This window comes from Zingiber officinale, chromosome 5A (genome assembly GCF_018446385.1).
Source record: "Zingiber officinale cultivar Zhangliang chromosome 5A, Zo_v1.1, whole genome shotgun sequence".
NCBI lineage: Eukaryota > Viridiplantae > Streptophyta > Magnoliopsida > Zingiberales > Zingiberaceae > Zingiber > Zingiber officinale.
Window position 1 is genome coordinate 151,040,848 of NC_055994.1, and position 23,141 is coordinate 151,063,988.

The 23,141-nt window shown below is 37.6% G+C and overlaps 3 protein-coding genes across 5 annotated transcripts; 1 reads left to right on the forward strand and 2 right to left on the reverse strand.

Moving 5' to 3' along the window:
• The first annotated feature begins 1,752 nt into the window (after nucleotides 1-1,752).
• Nucleotides 1,753-6,685, forward strand: LOC121982493 (enolase). Its single transcript, XM_042535587.1, has 17 exons — nucleotides 1,753-1,898; nucleotides 2,064-2,127; nucleotides 2,848-2,912; nucleotides 3,115-3,162; nucleotides 3,290-3,376; nucleotides 3,489-3,569; nucleotides 3,654-3,755; nucleotides 3,830-3,910; nucleotides 3,983-4,057; nucleotides 5,088-5,150; nucleotides 5,248-5,328; nucleotides 5,428-5,622; nucleotides 5,700-5,750; nucleotides 5,824-5,912; nucleotides 5,987-6,038; nucleotides 6,110-6,166; nucleotides 6,327-6,685. Exons 1-17 carry the CDS (start codon nucleotides 1,833-1,835, stop codon nucleotides 6,405-6,407), a joined length of 1,338 nt encoding a protein of 445 aa, XP_042391521.1. The 5' UTR covers nucleotides 1,753-1,832; the 3' UTR covers nucleotides 6,408-6,685.
• Nucleotides 6,686-8,007: 1,322 nt separating this feature from the next.
• LOC121982492 (uncharacterized protein At4g19900-like) lies at nucleotides 8,008-13,736 on the reverse strand. The gene is made up of 5 exons (XM_042535586.1): nucleotides 12,523-13,736; nucleotides 11,678-11,827; nucleotides 10,598-10,735; nucleotides 9,512-9,706; nucleotides 8,008-8,601 (listed from the first exon to the last, which is right to left on the reverse strand). The coding sequence occupies exons 1-5, from the start codon at nucleotides 13,674-13,676 to the stop codon at nucleotides 8,415-8,417; spliced, it is 1,824 nt and encodes a 607-aa protein (XP_042391520.1). The 5' UTR covers nucleotides 13,677-13,736; the 3' UTR covers nucleotides 8,008-8,414.
• A 299-nt stretch (nucleotides 13,737-14,035) lies between these two features.
• Nucleotides 14,036-17,531, reverse strand: LOC121982494 (sulfiredoxin, chloroplastic/mitochondrial-like). 3 transcript variants are annotated; one of them, XM_042535590.1, is made up of 5 exons: nucleotides 17,409-17,531; nucleotides 17,207-17,313; nucleotides 14,808-14,841; nucleotides 14,638-14,731; nucleotides 14,036-14,345 (listed from the first exon to the last, which is right to left on the reverse strand). In XM_042535590.1, exons 1-5 carry the CDS (start codon nucleotides 17,485-17,487, stop codon nucleotides 14,330-14,332), a joined length of 330 nt encoding a protein of 109 aa, XP_042391524.1. In that variant the 5' UTR covers nucleotides 17,488-17,531; the 3' UTR covers nucleotides 14,036-14,329. The 3 variants fall into 3 exon arrangements, with proteins under 3 accessions (XP_042391524.1, XP_042391523.1, XP_042391525.1); XM_042535589.1 differs by having other exon boundaries at nucleotides 17,159-17,313; XM_042535591.1 differs by lacking the exon at nucleotides 14,808-14,841 and having other exon boundaries at nucleotides 17,159-17,313.
• Nucleotides 17,532-23,141: the final 5,610 nt, after the last annotated feature.

Here is a 23,141-nt window from a genome sequence, read left to right on the forward strand (position 1 = left end):
GTTATTCCAGTCGGCAAAGGAGTGGCCGAGTGGATCATCCGGCCGTTCAGACAAGTGGACATCATGGGCCGATTGGACGAATGGACAACCCGTAGTTGGTTGTTTCAGTCGACAGAAAAATGAGCCACTCGGACTGCCCGTCTAACAGGAAAGTGATCCGCTCAGACCGCCCGTCCGACACAAGAATGACACTACGCAGGAGGAGATGAGAAAACAAAATAGAACACTCCGTTTATTATCATTAAATATGAAGAAGTCAAAACTAAGAAGAACACTTCATTTATCATTAATGCACAAAAGTCAATACAAAGAAGTATTTCTTTGACAATTAATATTATTAAATAATGATAGATGAACGATGTGTAAAAAGATACGTCAAATATGAAAAAAAGATAAACTTTATTTATTTTCAAATACTTATTCTCTCTTCCTGATTCTAATTTAAGCATCGAAAGATCAACATTAAGAATTCCTTTCTTAATTTAATTTAATTTTATAGAATTAAGCTATTCATCCGGTCAGTAATCATTCTATCCCCGACTTCCGAGCATTCTTCGTTCGGACAAGATTAATTACTAAACTAAATATTCAATTTAAGCATCAACAATCTTGTAACATCAACTTTTGTTTGAAAGTGAATTTCTTATTACTTTTTCTAGATTATTAAGCTCAGTCATATTTAAGATTTTTTTGAAAAAAAAAAACAAAAGAGAAAAGACCAAAACCATTCACATTATTATATTCTCGTCTCTTCTATCTTGAAATTCATTCAAATTTCAATGTCAAATTGAAGTTTTTATCGACTTTAATTTATATTAATATTTTTTTAATGCTCGAAGATGTCCTACATCATATTAAATATTTTTTTAAGTCAGCGAAACGTCATGGAATATTATAAAACCACAAAAAAATATATAAAAAACAAAAAAGGCCTACGGCTTCAATTTAATTTGCCAAAGTCAATAGAAGTATATGCAACATTAAGCATGCAAGATGATCGAAGCCTTTTATCTGCCAATTTTATAGAAATTCATTTGTTTTATTTAATTAAGAGTTGTATATTATGTTTTTTTAATCAAGCATTTTATTAAATTTATTTAGCTTTATTTTAATAGGAGTGATAAATATCAAATTCTCTATTATTATTTTACCTCCTTTAAAATGGCTTTACTTACAATATAAACTATTTTAAGTTTTAACTCTATTTTAAAATTTTCATACTTTATTCCATTGCTCTATTAAAAATAGGACTGATGATTATACTTTTTTTTTTTATATTATTTTTTGATATTGATTATGACGATAAAAAATGAATATGTTCGTCCTGGTTGTCAATCTGTCCCAATATTAATACGGTGATTATTAACCTTTGGAATAATGATTAACACATAAGATTATCGAGATTCGATCTCTAGATCTCGTGATGATAACATCAACTTTAAATAGATTCCGATAATAATATATATTTTTTAATTATAGTAATTTGTATTATAGATATCGTTCCTTTATACATGTTTATATTTTAAAATCGTCAATTTTTTTTTCTAATAAGTGGGGCCCACTTCTCACTCATGCACGGTGGGATTATTGTGGCTCCGTTCTAATTGCCCAATTGAAAGGGAGGTACGAGAATTGGTAGGAATAGTACGTGATCGGCAAGAGACAGGAACTGAAGCGGAAGCAGGAAAACCCTGATTCCACGGGCAGAATTCAACGGCGGCGATTGGTTTTCGCGACCCACTGCTTTCTCCGCCCTTATAAAATGCAAACCCCGAGGAGATCCGAGTCACTTGTGCCCTGCGTTGCTCCCGACTAAGAGATTAGCGAGAGAGATGACGACGATCGCAAGCGTCAAGGCTCGTCAGATCTTCGACAGCCGAGGCAATCCCACTGTTGAGGTGATCCATACACGAGATCATGCATCATCTTTTGTGTTGATCTGCTGATATTGCTTTCTTCTTCATTGATCTATTCTGGATTGGTCGCCCTATGGTTTTTTTTTTAATAGAAAATTTGATTTTGTTGGAGATTGAATTAGTAGCTTGATCCGTTCTGCTCATCAGGTTGATGTTTGCCTATCTGACGGAACTTTTGCTAGAGCTGCTGTCCCTAGCGGCGCCTCAACAGGTACTGTGCCTTCGTGCTTTATTGCCCATGTTCTTAAAAGTTGAGCTTCAATTGCTTGCTCCTTGGACGATCCGTAATATGGTGTAGGTTGCTCCATTGCATGGATTTTACTGGCTTTTCATTTATTACTTTAACGAGGGTTGTCTTTGCTCCGAGATCTAAAGCTACTGCTTGTTGTGGCGTTAGACATCAACGATCTAACATAGTTGCTGGTTCTCTTGTTGCCCCTGATGCACTAAAAGTTTTTTTTTTCCTGTTTTGAAATTGGATTTCCATTTTATAATAGATATAGAAGGTAAAGTTGACCCTGAAACAAAGGGATTCAAAATCTCAAAGGGACTGCTTGATTGTTCTTCTGTTTCTCCAAAGTGTATGCTGTTATGTTGACATTTGGTTTCCATGATGGCGGTTAATCACTGATGTTGCCTAAAACGCACATATGGTTGACCACTTCTTGGTACCCTAGTAGTTGTTCAGTTAAGACTTCAGCTCTAAAAATTCACGTTAGGAAGTTCGCCCCAAGGACATTCGACGAACAAGTGTCTTAATCAGTTGCATCCTTTTCTGGCATTCCTTCTGGCGTTTTGTCATTTTACTGGCCAAAATTTAGTAGATTATGCAAATTGATTCAAACTACAGCTTATTTATATTCATTTACGTATGATCAGAGTACATTGCTTTATCATTTACTAACTCTGTGCTCCTCTACTGGTGGTTTAGGTGTATATGAAGCTCTAGAACTAAGAGATGGAGGATCAGATTATCTTGGCAAGGGTGTTCTCAAGGTTGGGTACCTATCATATAAATTATAGGGTTATAGCCTTTTCCAGATAAGCTTTTCACATATTGTATGTTTTTTTGTTCGAGTAAGTTTGTAGACTAGATATTCAATAGATTGAACAAGTAAGCCCTTTTGATTTTGGTCTTTTTTTATAGATTTTGAGGAAAACACAAACTGATTGTATATATTGATTGTTTATGCTCTAGGCCGTCGCAAATGTAAATGCTATCATTGGACCTGCTCTGATTGGGAAGGTGAGTGCTAAACAATGTTACTTTTCTTATCATGAAGGATAATGAAAGTTACCCTGAGATTGTGTAGTTAATGTGCTGCTTTTGGTACCAACAGTTCAGAAAATTCATACTGCTATTTCTTTCCCAGGATCCGACTGAGCAGGTCGAAATTGATAACTTCATGGTCCAAAACCTTGATGGAACCTCCAACGAGTGGGGCTGGTGCAAACAAAAGGTATTATTTGTTGGTATTTTCCTAGTGTTGTAAATCTTAACTATGGTATATCAAACGACAGTATCAGGCTTCAAATAATTGCTGATCATTCTCTCACTTAACATAATTACAGCTGGGAGCAAATGCTATCCTGGCTGTTTCTCTTGCTGTGTGCAAAGCCGGAGCTAATGTGAAGAAGATACCTCTCTACCAGGTTTTGTTGATTTTCCATTAATTTTTTTCTTTTTAGCAAACTGGTCCATGTTTCTGAAGATGTGCTCTCCAATCTTTTGATCAGCACATTGCTAATCTTGCCGGAAATAAAACTTTGGTCTTGCCTGTGCCTGCATTTAATGTTATCAATGGTGGATCACATGCTGGTAACAAGCTCGCTATGCAGGTAATTCTTCACGTGAATCTTCATTAGGGTAGATAAAAACCCACTTTTCATTATTCATTTTGACTTTTAATCAGGAATTTATGATCCTTCCTGTGGGAGCATCCTCATTTAAAGAAGCCATGAAAATGGGTGTAGAAGTTTATCACAATTTGAAGGTACATAATTGTGAGTTTGCTATATTTTATATACGTTTCTTGCATAATGTACCATGTGTAACTGTATTGCAGGCTGTGATCAAGAAAAAATATGGACAGGATGCTACAAATGTTGGGGACGAAGGTGGTTTTGCTCCAAACATTCAGGTGGTTTAATTTTTATGTGGACACTAGCAATTTACTCGCAAGATTTTTTACAAAACAGTCCCGAAATATCCATGAACTTTATGAATCAAACTAAATATCCCTATCTAGAATTTTTCTGTCAATTAACTTTGAATTTGAAAAAATGAACAAATTGTTAGGAAATCAATTTATATATTCAAAAACAAGAAAATTTACATGTTTGTATCTTCGAAATTAAAAAAAAATCATATATCCTACTATGAAAAGTAAAGTATTATATAATTGTCTTTATAAGTATTTAAAATTTTCACCTATGCCACTACCTATATTATTTGCCCCATAAATATCAGAATGCTTTTTATCAACTTGAGATATAGCAATATCATCTATAACATTGTAACTTGCATACATGTGGCCGTTGTTAATATCTGTTGGTGTCTTGCTCTTCCTGGCTTGGTAGGATTGGTGGTCTATACACATGTAACAACCTTTTTATCTTCAGAGCACATTATTTCTTGTATGTAGGATGAGATCCACAATGAGGAGGGCTTTATAGAGGCTTTCCATTGAAATTTTGTTTTGTCAATAAGGATTGTGTTTCCTGTTACCTAGAGATTATTGTCTTTATGATATTTTGTTCCATTCTTGCTTTGTTAGGTGGATTTCCAACCACTCCCTAAATTCTAAAACAAATTCCCCTATCAAACTACTTTTAGGATCCATTATTTTCCTATGTTCTGTGTTTTGTTAACTCCTAAAAGCTTCCTAGGATATAAAGTAGTTGATGCATTTGGATGCAGTTGCATAAAGCCAGTTGAGTTGTACAGTAGATTTAGTTGGTATTCTGAATCTGTCATCTATACAACCGTAACAAGCAATATTCTCTCAATATATCTGTCTCACTTATTTCTATTCTACCATTGTGTTCATTTGGCGTCACAATCCAAGCAATCCTTGACCATCGCTATGGAGCTTATTTAGCTAACTAATGGAACTTGACCTACTAACTTAAAGTTACTGACCTATAATTGTTTTCTCCTGAATCATATAGGAAAACAAAGAGGGACTTGAACTTTTGAAGACAGCTATAGAGAAAGCTGGATACACAGGGAAGGTACCTCAAATTTCTTTATTTCCATGTAGTTTGTTCTCAACTAAGATGCTATGTTTGCTTAAGGGACTAAAAATTTGTTTTTCCTGGCCTCTGTTAGGTTGTTATTGGGATGGATGTTGCAGCGTCGGAGTTTTACAATGACCAAGACAAGACTTATGACCTTAACTTCAAAGTGGAGGTAGTTCTAGTTTTTCTTTTGAGATATCTCATGGTGATACTCTGGGCTATATATCTCGTGTCTCAGTAAGCTTCACAAAGCTTGTTTTCTTCTCTGTAGAACAATGATGGATCACAGAAGATCTCAGGCGACAGTTTGAAAGATGTCTACAAGTCTTTTGCATCTGAATATCCCATCGTATCCATCGAAGATCCATTTGATCAGGATGATTGGATCCATTATAGCAAGATGACTGAAGAGATTGGGCAGCAGGTGCAGATTGTTGGAGATGATCTTCTTGTCACCAATCCCACGGTAACTGTCAATTGGTCTTGCAAATTAGAACTCTAATATGAAGATTAAAATCCTTACCATTTGATAAACTATTCCAGAGGGTTGCAAAGGCCATAAGTGAGAAGTCATGCAATGCCCTTCTACTGAAGGTAACATCAACGTCGCTGGGATTTCTAAATTTCACAGTTTGTTTATAATAACCCAATTTCTGATTGTTGTCAGGTTAATCAAATTGGATCGGTGACGGAGAGTATCGAAGCTGTCAAAATGTCCAAGCGTGCTGGCTGGGGCGTAATGGCAAGTCATCGAAGGTATGGCTTGTAACACACCTATATACATATGACCAAACCCTATTTTTTGACAAATCCTCCACTTTTAATTTTAGCGGTGAGACTGAGGACACCTTCATCGCCGATCTCTCTGTGGGTTTGGCAACCGTAAGTCTTTATTATCTTCGATTACACAGCCATAGCTAAAAACAGCCTTATGAAGCTGTTATTGTCTCCAGGGCCAAATCAAAACTGGAGCTCCATGCCGATCAGAGCGGCTTGCCAAGTACAACCAGGCAAGTGATTTTCGATATAGTTTCAAATTTCTTTGATCTAGTGGTAGTTTACACATTCAACCCATAAGAAAATTACTAACAAGTTAATACAATTTTCAATTTCCAACATTATTATATCATACATAGCACTTCAACACACACTCTGTCGCGCTGTTCGCAGCTTCTTAGGATCGAAGAGGAGCTTGGCGACGCAGCCGTTTATGCTGGCTTAAAGTTCCGGGCACCGGTGGAGCCTTACTAGGTGACGATGCTAAATCAGCCCTCCCTCTTCTGATTTCCCCAAGTTTTGTGGTGCCCTACTCCTACGTAGTGGGCAGAATAAGTGGTAATTTTCATAATCAAACTTGAAAGATCGCCAATGGTGGCGTTTTCTCAAGGTATGCATTTGAAGTTTCTCATCTCTTTTTTCGCTAATGTGAAAACAGAAGGGAAAATGCTGTTTAGAAATTAAAACAGGTAGCCGATGCAATTGTACACTGTCTTATTCTACTTTAGAAGAGACTGTTTTTATATTTCAAACCCATCAGGCAGCAAACTTTTTCGTCGACTATCCTTTTGAAAAATGTTGTTTAGAAATAACACGAGAACAAATTACAGCACACTTGTGGGAACTATTCCGATGTCAAATTCTTGTCAGTGTTGAGAGTAGCTAGAGATGAACAACAACGTGGGAGAGGAAGGTTTTAACTAGTACAGACGGCCAGGGGGTAGGGCAAGTTTCTACCTTGGAGGAGATTCGATCAGGATCCCAAAATTTTTATTATCAAAAAATGGAAAGGAAAAGAAAAGAACAAGAAAAAACGATTAAAATACAGAAGAAAAAACAAACCGATTAAATTAAAGCAAACCGGATGGTGGAGAAAGGCAAGGAGAGGAAGGAGAAGAAAATCATTGCGGGCGGTGTGAAGCAAGGAGAGGAAGGAGAAGAAAATCATTGCGGCGGTGTGAATATATGTATATAGTTCTTCTCATTGCGTGCGGGCGGTGTGAAGCAAGGAGAGGAAGGAGAAGAAAATCATTGCGGGCGGTGTGAATATATATATATATATATATATAGTTAGTGATTTAATTTAGTTTTTTTCTGTGGGTCGGTGGCCGAATTAATTAATAATTAATTTCTAATAATTTGAATGATTAATTCTTCCAATTAAGTGGACTAATTGAAATTAGGTTTGAAATAAACCTAGTGACCGAGTACCATTGGGAGTATGAAGGACACTGGAAGTATCTTTATTGTGACAAAAGACGAACACGTTCGCTCCAGCGCCCCTGCACTGAAAGTGTCTTCATGATCTATATAGATCACGATAATAGTTTATCATTGTATCAAAACTCTCTTCAGTTGACCTACATACCTATCATAAAATGGAAACTATTATCATTGTGTCAAAACTCTCCTCAGTTGACCTACATACCTATCATAAAATGGAACGAGAAGCAGCGCATTAGTTAAGTATGATCCAATCCTACTCTGTTTTGTCTCACCAGACCTCAATGAGCAGATGGGAGAGCGATCCAGCAGCAAGTGACCCGTCACAACCTTCAGTCCTGAAAAGACCGACATATTAGACACATCACACATTCAGTTGACACCTTCAGCAACTACCAACAGCCCCCACACGTTCAATTAACAAGATCTTCGAGTCTTTGTGCTCGAAAAGACACGTTGAGCATGACTTTGACATGATTGAGCAAACTCAATCGCGGAACAGAGGCTCCAATGCAGACCTGCCAAGGGATCTGCCCGGCCAGTTTCCATGCTGATCAGTGGCTACACATGTAAAAGGGGCATAAAAACTGTACAAGTAAAATGGGGCATAGTATAGGAGGAATAGTCCGAGTTACAAAAACATAAATTTTGTTGTTGAATTGAACATTCACATACAAAAATTACAAACCAAGAAATACATGGCTTACAGAGGCAGCATGGTTTTTAAGAAAATTATCACCAAAATAGATCTATCACGTTTAAACAATTATATCTAAACTTCCTCAAATGGATGTGATTGATGCATGTTACCCTGAGAAAAATTCTGTTTCGCTAATGCTCAAAAGGCTATATTTTTGGCTACCGTGATCTTATATTGTGTTATAACTTCTATCTTGATTTCAGCTACAAGACAGGTTTTTGGCTTCGGTATCGCTAATGAAAGCTCTAAGATGTCCATAATTCAAGCATAGCATGACAGTAAGTCTGCTAAAGCTTCAATCGGGAGTAATGTCTTTGTAAAACTAGATTTTTGTCAGATCATAACACGTCGAGGCAATGGAGACAGTACTGATTCAGAAGTCTCTCAACGAGACTGTTGGGTTCTGGAACCAGCGCCGATGTAAGGGCATTCCAGAAGTGAAATGTTAACGACTCGTTCACCATCCTTTTGAACAGATTATCTTGTTCAGCCTTTTCAAATTCATCAACTGGCTCTGCAAAGTACCTGCATGATCCCAACATATAGAAAGTGATTTGACCCAGCAAGAGAAGATTCGTAATGTTTTAAAGTTGAATAATTTTTTCAGAAGATTCGAAATGGAAGGAATTATCAAACACCCATTTTTATTCATAGAAGGTTCATGAAGAAAAAAAAACTAAATAGTTGGAACCAACGGTTGATAGAGATCTCATTACCAGTTTGGATAATTTATAACATCATCATACTATGCCAGTATTTTTTTTATTCATTTATTTTTTTTTTGGTAATCTAGCTATCCAGCTCTTACGATTTGATTAATCCAGGAGGTGACCACTGCCCCCACAGAAATTTCCCATTGGCCATTATATTGATCTATATGGCCTGGTGACCTTGCTTAAAATACAATTAAAGATATAAAAATCAAACCAAATTTCTTGTTCGATATAGATACTTACAATTAGTGAGGTGCCATTGTGGTGTATCAAGTTGGATACTTACAATTAGGGAGGTGCCATTGTGGTGTATCAAGTCAGAAATTAACACTGGATAAAGTATTCTATTAATGTGGATGGCAAATTGATATGGTTGGAATGGTAATTAAACATAAAATCATAAGAAAATATTGTGTTTTTCTTGAGTTGAATAAGTAAAGTAATCCACTTGATTTGCAAAATTAAGGACTTTCCATCACTAACCATGCTAATGATTATATACTTATTTGATCCTGCACGAAGCCCCCGTGATTTACTTGTCAGTATCTTAGCCGAGGGGCCAGTGATACTGGGTTGCGTAAGGTGATCGTTGTCACCTTTGCCACATTTATAATTACTACCCTGTTTTAGCTTGATCATGATTGATACTTTTACCAAGACAAATTACTAGGTAGTTCATTATCAACAACAAATGAGGATTGATGACAGTAAGAAAGAAGCACCTTGTAATATCTGAAGAACTGACGGGATGAATTGCAAATTGAGGTTTTACATTTATCTCATGCTGTAATGGCGACTTGTTACTTCTGTCAGATATCCTGTTTATCACTCTTGTCATGAGATCTGCCCCATTCCACCGTAGAAGGGCATCATCATATGTTGAATAAAATTCGTTTAAGCACTCCAGCATCAAAGAACTGCAGAAGATACATTACAGCCTTTGAGAGAACTAATACAGATTGATCATTTTGCAGAATTTAATGAGCAATGAGTAATCCAAAACCTCATGTAAAAAAAAACAAACATTTTGTTTATTGGGCAAAAACAGAAGATATCTAATCCAAAAAGAAGGGGCCAGAGTATTTTGTGATTACTGATCTTCTGCTGACCTGTTAAGTCTATGCATAAATACCATTGCTGAACACCGAAAGGGAGGAGCAAATCGAAGAGCAAAGGAATAATGTTGACTATGAAATATCTGAGCCTGGTCTACAAACAAGGCAATAACTGTTGTTGCTAAATTCTCAGTTTATCCTCAGTATAACATACAAGATTGGGTGGCAATCATCAACCCTCTGTATCATTGTAGAAACTAGAAACCACCCTTACTTGTAATTAGCTCCACTGATAGCAATATATGCTTCCCATAGCTGCTATGCTTTGGCAGTAGATAGAGCATTAGCTTCTTGTTCTAAGATAAAACTGATTTTCCACAAATCTTTATGGGATGCATCAGATACACTAGCGTGGGTACTCAACAGGTTTAACTAACAGAGTACTGTAATCTGGTATATTTTAATAGGCGTTTAGAAAATTGAAGAAAACACATGATCATGTTAAATTAGTGTTTATTTTCCTTTATGATGCCAGCTAAAGATTTCCTCATAACAGTCATGTGCCACATTCTTAGTCCAGAATATGAATTTGGACAAATTGAAATCTAAGCATGCGCCATATAGACCAGATAGCTGTAAACTTGCAACAGATCACATGAAATAATGAAGATCAGTACAAATAGATCATCCAGAATGACTAATCAATATGATTTAGTATTAAGCAATTATAACTTTTAGTAATAACTTGAGTACCTGTTCTTTTCAAATGCCATCACTGCACCATTAAAGGCTGGATTTCCGGATAAATTATCCTCAATCGAAATAAAATTCTTCACTGAATCAATCGGGTTTAAAACTATGATATCTGAATCAAGGTATATGCCACCATACCTAGATTAGCATAGAACAAGTACATGTTAAAGAGGCTAAACAAAACTTTGCGTGAAAGAGTTTACCTTCTAAGGACTACATAAAATGAAGTTTAGAGAGGAAAGAGATTGGACACCCAATCCATGTGCACTAAAGGACGGCTTGCTGTGAATGTGGGAGTTGTATATACATAGCAGGAAAGCAGATAAGTGAGATGTATAGGCAGTTGAGTCTACACATGAGTTCAAATTTAATTAATCTGGTCCAATCTAGACAATTAAAAAAATGGTTTAATATAGGTAGCCTATTTCCATGTTTAATGAGGAAAAAAAGTGAAGTGTGTGATGAGGAATTTAAACAAGTACGATGATCATATTTTCATTAGATAAATCCTCTGCTACAGGGGAATATTACTTGTGAATCTGAAGTGAAATACCAGACTCTTTTGAATGGAAGATGAAGAAATTTGAGATTGATTTCAGTATTATATCATATTCTAAAACCATGATAGATTTAACTATATGTCCAAATAAGGCAAGCATCGGATAGCCCGTGGCAATATCAACACTGATGTATGGAAAAGGAATAGGGGTTATACAAGGACAATAGTGTTAAAACAAATGTAACTAGACAATGCAAGTATAGTTAATGGCAGTTTCCAAGGAATCACATTTGATAATAGTGATTGGTTGAATATTGACTACTTACTATTGCAGGTTATTTTTAATGTCCAGAGAATATAATACTAACTGAAAATAGGTTCAAGGCAAAATGGCTTAGGAATGCTACTTTAACATGGTAAGAGAAAAAAAAATTAACTACTCCAATATCCCAGGTCTCTGCATAGAGCAACAATCTCCCGTGGAAGAGATAACCCCAAAGAGAATAAAGAACTTTTATAGTTGCAAAGGCACAAAAGGGGCACAACTAATAACAGCATAATTAATAGAATAAACCACTCACTTATAGAGAGCAGCAAGACGGATTAGCTCACTATAGTGAACAGGATAATGCTTTGTCTTTCTCCACTGATACCACACAGATGAAAAGATGCGAGTCGGAGTATCTTTTAGAAGTTCATCAAGATTGGGCATGGCCACTGCAACTCTATACCTGTAACCAAAACCATCCAGTTACAGAGTTTCTTTAAGCAACAATCATTAAATGTTTCAAATTGTGTTCAGTAACTGCTTGAGCTTGGAATATGTCAACCATGAAAATTCATAAATATCAGAAAGTAAAACAAGTAAAATGGTGAACATTGATATTATCAGAAACATGGAGAGAGATGGTTACAGAGCACAAATTCAACTAAATCAAAAAAAGAGGAAAAAATAATGGTCACCTTTGTTATCATTGAGACCAGACGATTCTGTAACCATGAGAAAAAGTGATATTCAATTGCATACAAAATTCAGTAAGCAAAATCTGGTCCTGGCCGTAAGGTACTTTTTGAACATTAATAGACAACATCAGTAAAATCTCACTAGCATCATTAAACTAGGCCAATAAACACTTCCCTGACTACTAACTCGGAACTAAGCAGCAACTTTAGTTGTATATATAGTTTGCATGATGCATGAGTAGTGTAACTGCTTTATTTGTTATAAACACAAGAAGTCATTAGTTTCAATTTGGTATAGAATGTGATTCCAATTGAGCTGTTGAATAAAAATGTGAGTCTTGTCACTTTGAAACTGAAGAAAGGACTAAAGGGTTGACAAAGTGAAGTAGAAACAGACAATTTCCAAATAGCAAACAAACAGATAGAACTAATTAAGTCACTAGTGGTTATTGGAGATGAGTACCCTTCCATTACTAGGTCATCAAAGAAATCAAGCTCCACTGTCTCTGAGAAAACAACCACACAAGCATCAAAATGATGATGCAAAAGACTCTCCAGGCCCCGTCGATGCCGGATGCCATAAGTCCATGGTGGACTGTTCCACACCATGAAAACTCTCATCCTGCATTTGCCACTATAAAGAAACTGATCCATGAAGTCAGAGAATCTCAGGCGAGCATCTAGGCCAGGAAAGTAAGCCCATCGCTGACCATCAGCATGCACTCGACCCTCCTTCAGCATAGTTACCATTTTTCGTCCTTCCAAAGCTCCAACTTCCCTCTTCTTTTCCTCTGCTTCCATAGCTTGTCTTGCCTCAGTTCTTTTAGCCTCAGCACCACCACCACCACCACCACCTAAACGGAAAGGAGAATTCTCCAACTCCTTCAAGAGCACCCTTTGCACCAGTCGATCCCCTTTGGTCAGTATAGTCAGCCCGGGTCCGTCTGGATCCTGAAGCAAAGGATGGCTCTTGGGATTCAACAGATCGAGGTTCGACCTGAGCATCCGATCCCGCCGAAGGTAGTCACCCTTCCCCTCCAGCCACTGTGACCACCCCTTCCGCAGCGGCGAGTCGCCGGAACCCACTTTGAGCAGAAGGGCATCCTCCACTTTCCGGATCGAGTCTAACTTCAGCCGGATGTCCTCGTCAACGGGCTGGTCGTCCGATCCGAACGCGATTTTGCCCCTGTAAGGATGCTCTTTGGGAAACGAGAGCAAACGATGGGCTTCTCCATCGCGATCGGGCCTGCCGAACTGCATCCTGGCGACGCCAAGGGCGTGGTCCCAGAAAAGCCCAGAGCCAGGATCCTGCTGGGGTATGGAATCACCCGCCTCTTCCTCGACGACGTCGAGCTCGTCGATCCGATCGTCATCGGTGGCGGTATTCTCGTCGATGTCATCTAAGTTAGCGTCTTCGAACAGGGCCGATGCGTCTCGTTCGGAGTGGGTTTGGCCAGTGGGGAGCCCAAGGCGGAGCGAGAAGCCTGAGGAGGAAGAGGGGGAGGAAGAGAGACGGGAGTAGAGGACGGAGAGGGAGAGGAAGAGGAGGATGAGAGCGGCGGCGGCGGCGCAGAGCTGGGGGCCGTAGCCGGGTCGCCGCCGCGCTTGGCGGAGCATGGCAGACGATTACAAGCCGAAGCCCGCGGTCCGGTCCAAAGAGCCTAGGCCGGAACTGCTTTTTATTATAAACAAAAACAGGGGCAAAAATGAGAAAACAATTTTTTTTTCTTCTGATTTTTTATCAGATAGCGTCGTTCTTTTCTAAAAATCAGCCCAGAATAATCCTTAAAAACTCCTCTAAACAGATCAGTTTATAATAAGATTTTTCATCATCATAAACTCTTTCGAATACGAAAAATAAAACATCATTGTTCCAGTTAAGGAATATAAAAAGTAATAATATTTAATTCTGAAGATAAAATGATTTATAGAAAATCTTGCATTTTAAAGTTAGCCATAAAATAAGAGTGTACATATATACACACGTAATAATCACTCGTGATTGGCATTAATTGGTGATTAATTTGAAGATTAAATGTTTACTTAACAACAAAATAAACATTTGTTAGCTGATCATTTACAATGACAAAGTGCCATAATTTTACAAGCAAGTGAATTGCCGATAAAAATGTTCTTCTCCGTTTAAATTATGAACTCGACCGGAGGAGTTATCGACAACAAATACTACACCTAATTTGAAGTGGCAGTGTGTAGTTTGTACCCGAATTCAATGCTTCCACAATGAACTCCTTCGGTGGTTCTCTTTTAGTTCACCTCATATGATGCCTGAACGAGAAAACAAGTCTCTTCTAGTTATCGTTAAATATAGAAGAATATGCTTAAAAGAATAAAGAACTTGGGCAAAATTTAACCATGAAGAGAGACTAAGCTTGGCTAATGTTCAAACTAATACTAGTGATGGCAATTATGATTTTAGTCAGTGAATTGCGGACTGATAAAAGTTTGTATCAATTTGGACTAAAATATTTCGGGCATGTCCTTTGGGCCTCACAAGTTAAGTGTTTAGTTCTCTCATCCAATCCAAGTGGATCGGAAGAACCATGAAGAAGCATCTAACCTTAATGTCTCCTTTGTTCCGCGACGGACTTTACAACGAATGGTTGGGAGGCCAAGTCGCTGATGAGCCTCGTAGCGGTGGCATCCAGAAAAACCTGCAAAAAATGTTCTCTTTGATTAATACTCAATTCATAGGAAGGTTGGTGAACTGCACTTTTGTGGGATGACCACCGTAGTAAACTCCTTCCACTTCTAGCACATCAATCTGCAAAATATACTTGTATTATCAGGCATTTAGCATGTCTGGTAATTGAATCAAGAGAACTCATTTTGAGAAACCAAGATATTAGGTGATCTATACTTACACCTTAGACTTGCTATAATTTCGAGAATTCTCTAATCAAAATCCTACAAGAATAGATCATCCAATTATTCTACCAAGTAGTGATTAAAACTGAATGCTAGTCATCACGTATAATCAAATCCTCGTTCATGGTACATGTTAGTTTGCTTAATCTAATCAAGCCATAATGTTAATTTAGTCTCACCAAGTACAGCTTGTGTTATAGTCCATGTTACTGATCTGAAAATTATGTTTTAGTAACTTACAACTGAAAATGATATCCTCCCTGTATAGGAGCATGTAAAAACTCCAAAGCTCATTGGATTTTTGGTAAATAACCCTCTAGATTATGATATAGTAGTGCATATTAACCTAATAGATTCCACTAATCTAACTTATCGATATATGTTTCTTCACCTACTATTTTTTTTTCAAGAAAGGAGTTCTTGAGATCGTAAATTCATCATTATAATAAGTCGTGTTTGTCCCAATTATTTGAGATCATCTATATGCATTCATCCTTTCATTTAGTATGATTATATCACTTATAATATTCAAATAGATTCAGGAGATGTTTGGTTAAATGATGGGAATGACTATGGGTATGGATTTGATAGTAGGGTGGAATGGGAATAGGAATGGAAATGAAACCCATCAAGTTATATGGGTTTGGTTGATTCCCATAAATCTAGTAATCATTCCCAAAATGTCATTCCCAAACCCACAATCCAAATACTATCTTTTACTATCATTTCATTCCCTCATTCCCAAACCCATCAACCAAACACCCCCTCAGTTCTCGTAACTATAGAGGCAATTAGTGGTCTTTAAATATGTTCATACCATCTCAACTTATTTTCTCTAATATAATCTTCCATTTGAGGTGCTCTTGGATATTAGTATTTTCAATCTATTCTCTCATTTAATCCTATGTTAACATATCACACATCCATCTTAGCATTTTCAACTATAAGAAAACCTCTCTCTCTCTCTCTCTCTTTTTTTAATATTTCGCTTCCAAAGTGCCAACCACTTTGATCCATAAACATAACAGGTAGTACCACACATTTTGATCATCGATTCTTCATCCTATGAATAATATTTACATTAATATCTGCTTTGTCTTGAATAATAAATGAGATATTGAGATATATAACCAAAGTGGATATCAAGTTTTATCTAATAGAGAAGGAACTAAATGCTGCTTCTACAGGCAAGTTATGTAGAAACAAAGAAACCTAGAAAGTAGAGGCTTAGGTCAAACCATCTTTATGCTTACCACTAAACCTAGGAAAAACAAAGTCTATCAGGGCAGGATCTAAGTTGTTTCTTTTCTCTCTTGGTTAACAATGATTAGTTTGAGGTATACACTTCAAATTCTTTATCAATTTCACGTTAGCTAGAACATAAATGTATAAATGTATGATAGATAGAGAGTCAGATAGACGTATCAAGGCTAAAAGGCAGTAATTCAAAATATTCAATTATCCCGCCAGCATAACTTTCTTATTTCATCTGATTGTACCATTGACTTTTTCTCAAGAAAATAACATAGTTATTATTTGAAATGTATATTTACACATTATATGGATTGGAAACATTTTCCTTCCACTACATATTGCTTCCTCCTATCACTCTAGCAAACTATATCTATACAAATATATCCTCTTCAAATGTTCAGGAAGGTGCCATGAAAAATCTAACTGATGACTAATGGGGGGCACACCTCTTTTCAAGTTTAGAATCAAGACATGCACTTGATCTTATTAATTGCAACAAATGAATCTACTCTTAGTTTATGTTCTCCACGATTACAACAATGTATGATGAGAAACACAAATATAAATTTAACTTGATTACAACTATACAGTCTATGCTAATGGTATTCCCTGACCATGGATTGTGCACAGTCTACATGATAATGATTATAAATAATGAAAACATGAGTCTGAGTAATATAACATGTAGAAATGATTCTACTTGATCAATAACTAATAACTCCAATGTCAAAAGCCTTAGCAAACACTCTGCCATTCTCTTGAAATCCTAAGTGAATAAGAAAGAACACTTCCCAAAATCTACAATGATCAGCAAATAATCCCAATCAAGCAGCTGTTAGCCCTAGCGAGTTTGTAGGAGTGGATCAACACCCCCAATAAATTTTATAATATTCAGCTAGCCATCTGGAGAGCCGCAAAAGGTTTGAAGAATTAGAAATATATTATGTATATATCCTTACAGGTTCCTGGAGACCAATTAATCTGATACTCTCCATGAGTTCCTTCACCTTTAGGGGGTCGTTCGCCCGCGTCCGCATCAGCGGCCGCCTAATCTTGTCAAGGGGTATCTCCAGGATCGTTGGCCCTCCCGATTTCGGCTTCAAGAACGGAACCCCTGTACCAGTTCGTTAATCCCATCACGTACAATCGGACAAAGGAAAAAAACGAAACCAAAATCCAGCACGAGTTGATGATGAGCAGAGAAGAAACCATTAGAGGAAGCTCTAATCGGGCGTAGGCAAAAGCTGCGGGGGCCTGCGTGCGGAATCGACAGGGCGAAGGTCGCCATGGCTGCGAAGGATCGGATCAAGACGAGGACTCGTTTGCTTTCAGTTATACAGGATTAAAAACCAGCCCCAGTAAGCGGTTCGATCGACTCGGGTTCTCGAATGGGGACGGTTCGGTCGGATTCATCATCTCTGGCGTGTCGGATGTTGGTCCATACACGCGATGGAGTGGCGAAGATGGCGTGGGGCCTACAGTTGACACTCTGATTCCGCGCAAGTAAGAGAGGGGAGTAAGAGAAGTGAGAGAAGCAAACGAACCGCGCAATCTTTATTGTGTTAACTATATTAAAAGTAAATATGACTGTGCACTGGTGAGAAATTTATTAGAGTCCAATACTTTTTGATTATGTCTTTTATTTTTTTAAAAAATTTAAATATTTGATGACAATTTGAATATTCTATTGTAATATCATGACGTCAAGAATTTACTAGTTTTCATATACATGATCATATAATCATGTCATAGAAAGAGGATCAACATTAGTCTGCTCGAAATATAATCCTCAGTACCACCCAGATCCAGTCAATAGAGAGAGGGCATGTTTTGCAACGTTTACATGATTGATTCATCTTCCTCACATATGCTGTAATAAAATGAGTTATCAAAACATCAGTTGCAAATTGATGCTTTCATATGATAAATAGGCATCCAAGAAATTTCGAGGTGGAAGTGAGGTGATCATGAGCGAGCAAAGAGAAGAGCATTCGGGAGCAACAGAGGTTTTGGTTTGTGGATCTTGAGAAGAGTTTTCCGAATCCATTTTGTGATCACTCTTCCAACGGCAAATGCTTAAAGACAGATGACCAAGTTTTTCTCGTGAGGTCATTGTAAGTTGTTGTCGATTTTATTCTGTGTTTGTTTCATGTTATCAAATATATAATAATGGTATCAGAGTCATTTTTGAAAGCATGGAGAAATCGCGACGTTGCGATTTCAGCTATCTCTGCCAGAATCGTTTTCCGAATCGCGATTTCCACCCGGCTACATGAGAATCGTACAGTCCTCGGCGGCGTAGAGTCATGACAGAGGAGCGCCGGCGATCACACTTAAATACAGGCGAAAGTTGATCGCGAGAAGTCTCGCGTTTGTCATGAGAAAGCTCGCATTTTGTTTGTCACGAGAAGAAGATGAACAATATTTATTATTCATCCATCAATTAAGAAATTTTTTAATTTTATTAAATATGCATGGAAAATGTTATTTTTTATATGAATTTTTAAAAAAAACTTGATTCTTGTTTTTTTAATTAAATGCATTTATTGATTAACAATTAATGTACAAAATGCATATTTAATTAAAAAAGGAAATTGAATTAAATTGTGGTCCAATTTGATCCCATCAAATCAGTTCTGATTCAAATTATTAGTTGGTTTAATCAAATTAGTTTGATTTAATAATATCTAGATCTGGTTCAAACCATTCGTTGGTTTAACTAGAATAGTTTATAATTGAATTAATTGGGATAATTTGATTACATGTGCAGGGCTAATCAAATCAGGCCAGATTCATTCCAAGAGGCCGGATTTGATAAAATAAGTCAAAATTGTCAAATGCGTCAAGATTTAAAATGTATTAGAAATAAATCAAAAGAAACGTAGATAAGATATCCCTATCTAATTGGATTAATTCTGATTGTAAAATAGTCCGAACACAACAGTTAGTCAACAAATTCAATGTGTTAGTCAACTGAGATTCCTTAAATAACGAAAATTTATTTTTTATATTGGCTTATGTATTCGATATATATTTGTTCCATGTATATGTGGGAATTGAATTAATCGATTTTTATTACTGGTATGTCGATTTTATACTGACATCATTATTTTTAATTCCAGATATCACGAACAATACACACGATGACTGATCATATCTCATTGATTTTTGGTACGCTCTAATCAACCTCTAAGAGGGATTTTCTTTGACATATCAGTTACTTTGTGCTTATATGTAATTTGATGGTCATATCTCATTGGTTTTTGCAGTAAATCTTTGGAGGAGTTTGTGCTACCAAGTTTTGATTATTTAAGACCTGCAGTAGAGCTGAAAACAGTACGAAGAGTGATTGTCTCATTGTAGGTCATAATGGCATTGGCAGCTTTGGTTTATGGTAGGTTGCTTAACGTTGTTACATGTTTAAAATAGTTAATTTATTAAACCATGTCTGTTAGTATTATATATTCGTTCCCCTATTTTTGAATAGTAGACTTTGTGATGCTTAAAATTTTCGATTGTGGGCATCATGAGTATATTGTGCTTTGATATTTTATATTTTTGTTCTTCAACATGATCGTCGATGTCAATTTTGTAGTAGTTTTTGTGTCAATTTCTTGCTCTTTTTATGTTTACTTTCATAAAGTCCTTTATTTTCCAATGTTTGTTATGTAACTCAATTTTCTTGTATTGTGAGCAAGTTTGTTTTCCCTTAGGAACATATCGAAGAGGGTACTCCTTTTCATATTTTTGAATCCAGGCAATTTGATCTTTCAGATTCTTCCAATTGGTATGTTCAATTTTCACGATGAGATCAACACTTCATCTTGTCAGAATATGAAGCTCATGCAAGAGACTTCACATCATCGTGTTGCTGAAGCTGCTGCAACTCCATTGCAAGATGATAATGCTATGTGGATACTGGTTTTTGCTGATACAGATTCAGATCCTCAGGTGGTTAATCACCCCAAAGGACGACATCCGACTTCAAATGCATCTTGGAGGCCAGCTCTTTTAGTGAGAAATATAGTAGTCATGGGGCACATGGTGGATTTTAGGTACTTCAAATTCCTTGCATCAAAATCAAACTCTTATTCTCTAAATGCCACCAATGAAATTGGAAAAGGGTTTTCACCTGTCAAATTTGCATTGCAAATGATTCTACTATGTGAACAATAACATGTTTGTTTGTCAGATCTGTTGTTGTTGATTCTACTATGAGAACAATAAAATGTTATTTTCATATCAAAGAAAGATTAGTTATTTGTTGTTTAAAATTGGTAGTGATTAGACTACATAAAAGTCCTGTAATATGCACTTGCATATCATTTATCCTATCAACCAATAGTTTCATCCTTGAACTGCTGTGTTACTAGCAATTTTTTTTCTTTCATAGTAGCAAATATTTGCTAAGAGTTTTATAGAGATGATTTCACAAACATGATTTTATGAGCTATATATTAAGAGGAATGCAATGGTGTGAGAGAGGATTGATAACAAATAAGAATAAGAGATCCATCAGAGATATGCTTTTCTTGTCCTGTCACATTTAATTTGGTTACAATAACAGAACTCTCTACCTTAATCAGCCTTGGGAGCAATGTGAATCATTTCCCAGTATTTAATTCTCAAGTGATATTAAGTGCATCAACAACATCAAGGATAGCTAATGTAGCACCAGGAACAATTCACAAGAGAAAGGACAGTTGGATTAATTGAAGAATGTCCATTACATGGGGATTTGAACCTCTTTGATAAACCAAAATGAAGGCTAATTTCCCAAAGGCTAAGACAAGGTAACCTAGTCTAACAAATATAAAATGCTTTTTAAGAACTTAAAACAACCTTTAAAAATTCGTTACTGAAAATAATTTAGACTCTAGCCTTTAATTGGAACTGGTTCAGCATTTTGTTTAATGAAAGACATTTGATTTTGTTTGCTTCAAAGGCTTCCAAATACATGATTTCTCAATCATACTAGTACAATCACCTTATTCTTATTGCTTAATAGAGGCTTTCATCCAATTCTTTATTGCTCTAAGGAAAAAGCTTGTATATTTGTTGGCTATTTTACTGAAGTCACACCTTGATTGATTTGCATAAAATCCCAAGCTAGAGCTTGTGCAAACTCAGTTACTTGATAAAACAGTGAATTATATATATTACACTGAGCGTATTTATTTATCAATATTGTATTATTGTTGCAGGGTTTCTTCTGTAGATGTATCTGACGGTTATGGATGTTAAGGCAGAAGATAATGTAAAACTGCTCAAAATTCAAAAGATTCAGTGATCGTCAATGCAATGCAGACTGGTGCAGTTGATGCAATTTTTCACTAGCTAACCTTTATGATGGTTCAGCAAAAATGCTTTATTTCAACAGATACTTCCAAATTAATTACATGGATAAAAAAATAAAGAATTGTGATTAATTATATTGATTAATTGACAAATGTGTCTCAGGTACAACAACGTTTTTAATGTTCATCTTGAGGTCTAGCTAATAATAAGAAAAAATGTTCTCGAGGAGGAGGTCCTCCTCGATATCTGCGGCGAATTCGTCGACCTCGGCGTCGATCATTCCATCATCTTGTGTCGAAGGGATCACTCTGAGGAGGTCCTCCTCGAGATCGGCGGCGAATTCTTCGACCTCGGCGTTGGTCACCCCATCATCTTGTGTCGAAGGGATCACTCTGAGGAGGTCCTTAAGATCGGCTTCGTAAGCTTGGAGTGCAGCATCTGTCATCAGATCATCCGAACAGATCTCGCTGAGGAAGTCCTCGATCTCGGCCAACTGGTCATGCTGCTGCAGCGGACGCATCTCCGACATAGTCTGAGTCATCTGCGGAATCGGAAAATCGTCTGGCTGCTCATGATATGACTGCGTCGGAAAATCATCTGACTGCTCATGATATGACTGCGTCTGAAAATCTGGCTGCTCATGATATGACTGCATCGGAAAATCGTCTGGCTGCTCATGATATGACTGCGTCTGAAAATCTGGCTGATCATGATATGGCTGCGCTGTCGTCGTCATCTGATGCCAATATTGCTGCTCCAGCGGTGGCTGATAGCTGCTGAGGAGGTCCTCCTGGAGATCGGCGGCGAATTCTTCGACCTCGGCGCCGGTCGTCCCATCATCTTGTGTCGAAGGGATCACTCTGAGGAGGTCCTTAAGATCGGATTCGTAATCTTGGACTGCAGCATCTGTCATCGTATCATCCGAACGGGTCTCGTTGAGGAAGTCCTCGATCTCGGCCAACTGGTCATGCTGCTGCAGCGGACTCATCTCCGACATAGTCTGAGTCATCTGTGGAATCGGAAAATCGTCTGGCTGCTCATGATACGACTGCGCTGTCATCGTCGTCAACTGAGGCATCTGATGCCAATATTGCTGCTCCACGGGTGGCTGATAGCTGGCGGCGGAAAATTGAGCCTCGTTGATCTCCTGAATGTCGCGTTCGATCTGAGCCCAATGCTGCTGCAGTAGATGAATGTAGCCGACGCATCCAAACTCAGGGTTACGTATGCGGGCCTCCGCCTCGAACGCCAACGACTCCGCCTTCCTCGTGCGCTTTTCGACTGGTGCGCTCTGTAGAATCTTCTTGATATTGTTGCACGAGTAGACTTGACTGATGTAGCCGAACGACGGGCTGGTCGCCGGGAAATACGGCGCGAATATGCAATTCGGCAGACATCTGTGGCGCATGTGATTGCACGCCGCACACCCTGCCGTCTGAGTCTTCTGCTGCCCCATTTCTAACGGAGACGGACGGAGGCTGGGACAGCGGCAGCGGCCACCGGTCGGACGGCGAGGCTGGGACAGCAGCAGCGGCCACCGGTCGGACGGCGGCAGCGGCGACGGCGACAGATCGAACGGCGGCGATACCGACAAACCTAGGGAGCGAAAAGCCTAACCGGAGCGCGGGAAGAAAAGCGAGAATA

What these genes read in the sequence shown, in the direction of transcription:
- LOC121982493 (XM_042535587.1), top strand. Translation starts at nt 1,833, where the DNA reads ATGACGACGATCGCAAGCGTCAAGGCTCGTCAGATCTTCGACAGCCGA. An exon ending in GTTTTGCTCCAAACATTCAG is followed by an intron (nt 4,058 to 5,087) that starts GTGGTTTAATTT and finishes TGAATCATATAG; the next exon opens with GAAAACAAAGAGGGACTTGA. An exon ending in TTCTTGTCACCAATCCCACG is followed by an intron (nt 5,623 to 5,699) that starts GTAACTGTCAAT and finishes AAACTATTCCAG; the next exon opens with AGGGTTGCAAAGGCCATAAG.
- LOC121982492 (XM_042535586.1), bottom strand. Translation starts at nt 13,676, where the DNA reads ATGCTCCGCCAAGCGCGGCGGCGACCCGGCTACGGCCCCCAGCTCTGC. An exon ending in GATGACCTAGTAATGGAAGG is followed by an intron (nt 11,828 to 12,522) that starts GTACTCATCTCC and finishes TTTTGGTTACAG; the next exon opens with GTATAGAGTTGCAGTGGCCA. An exon ending in ATGGCATTTGAAAAGAACAG is followed by an intron (nt 9,707 to 10,597) that starts GTACTCAAGTTA and finishes TATCTTCTGCAG; the next exon opens with TTCTTTGATGCTGGAGTGCT.
- LOC121982494 (XM_042535589.1), bottom strand. Translation starts at nt 17,487, where the DNA reads ATGGCGACCTTCGCCCTGTCGATTCCGCACGCAGGCCCCCGCAGCTTT. An exon ending in GATTAGAGCTTCCTCTAATG is followed by an intron (nt 17,314 to 17,408) that starts GTTTCTTCTCTG and finishes GAACTGGTACAG; the next exon opens with GGGTTCCGTTCTTGAAGCCG. An exon ending in AGTGGAAGGAGTTTACTACG is followed by an intron (nt 14,732 to 14,807) that starts GTGGTCATCCCA and finishes CATTTTTTGCAG; the next exon opens with GTTTTTCTGGATGCCACCGC.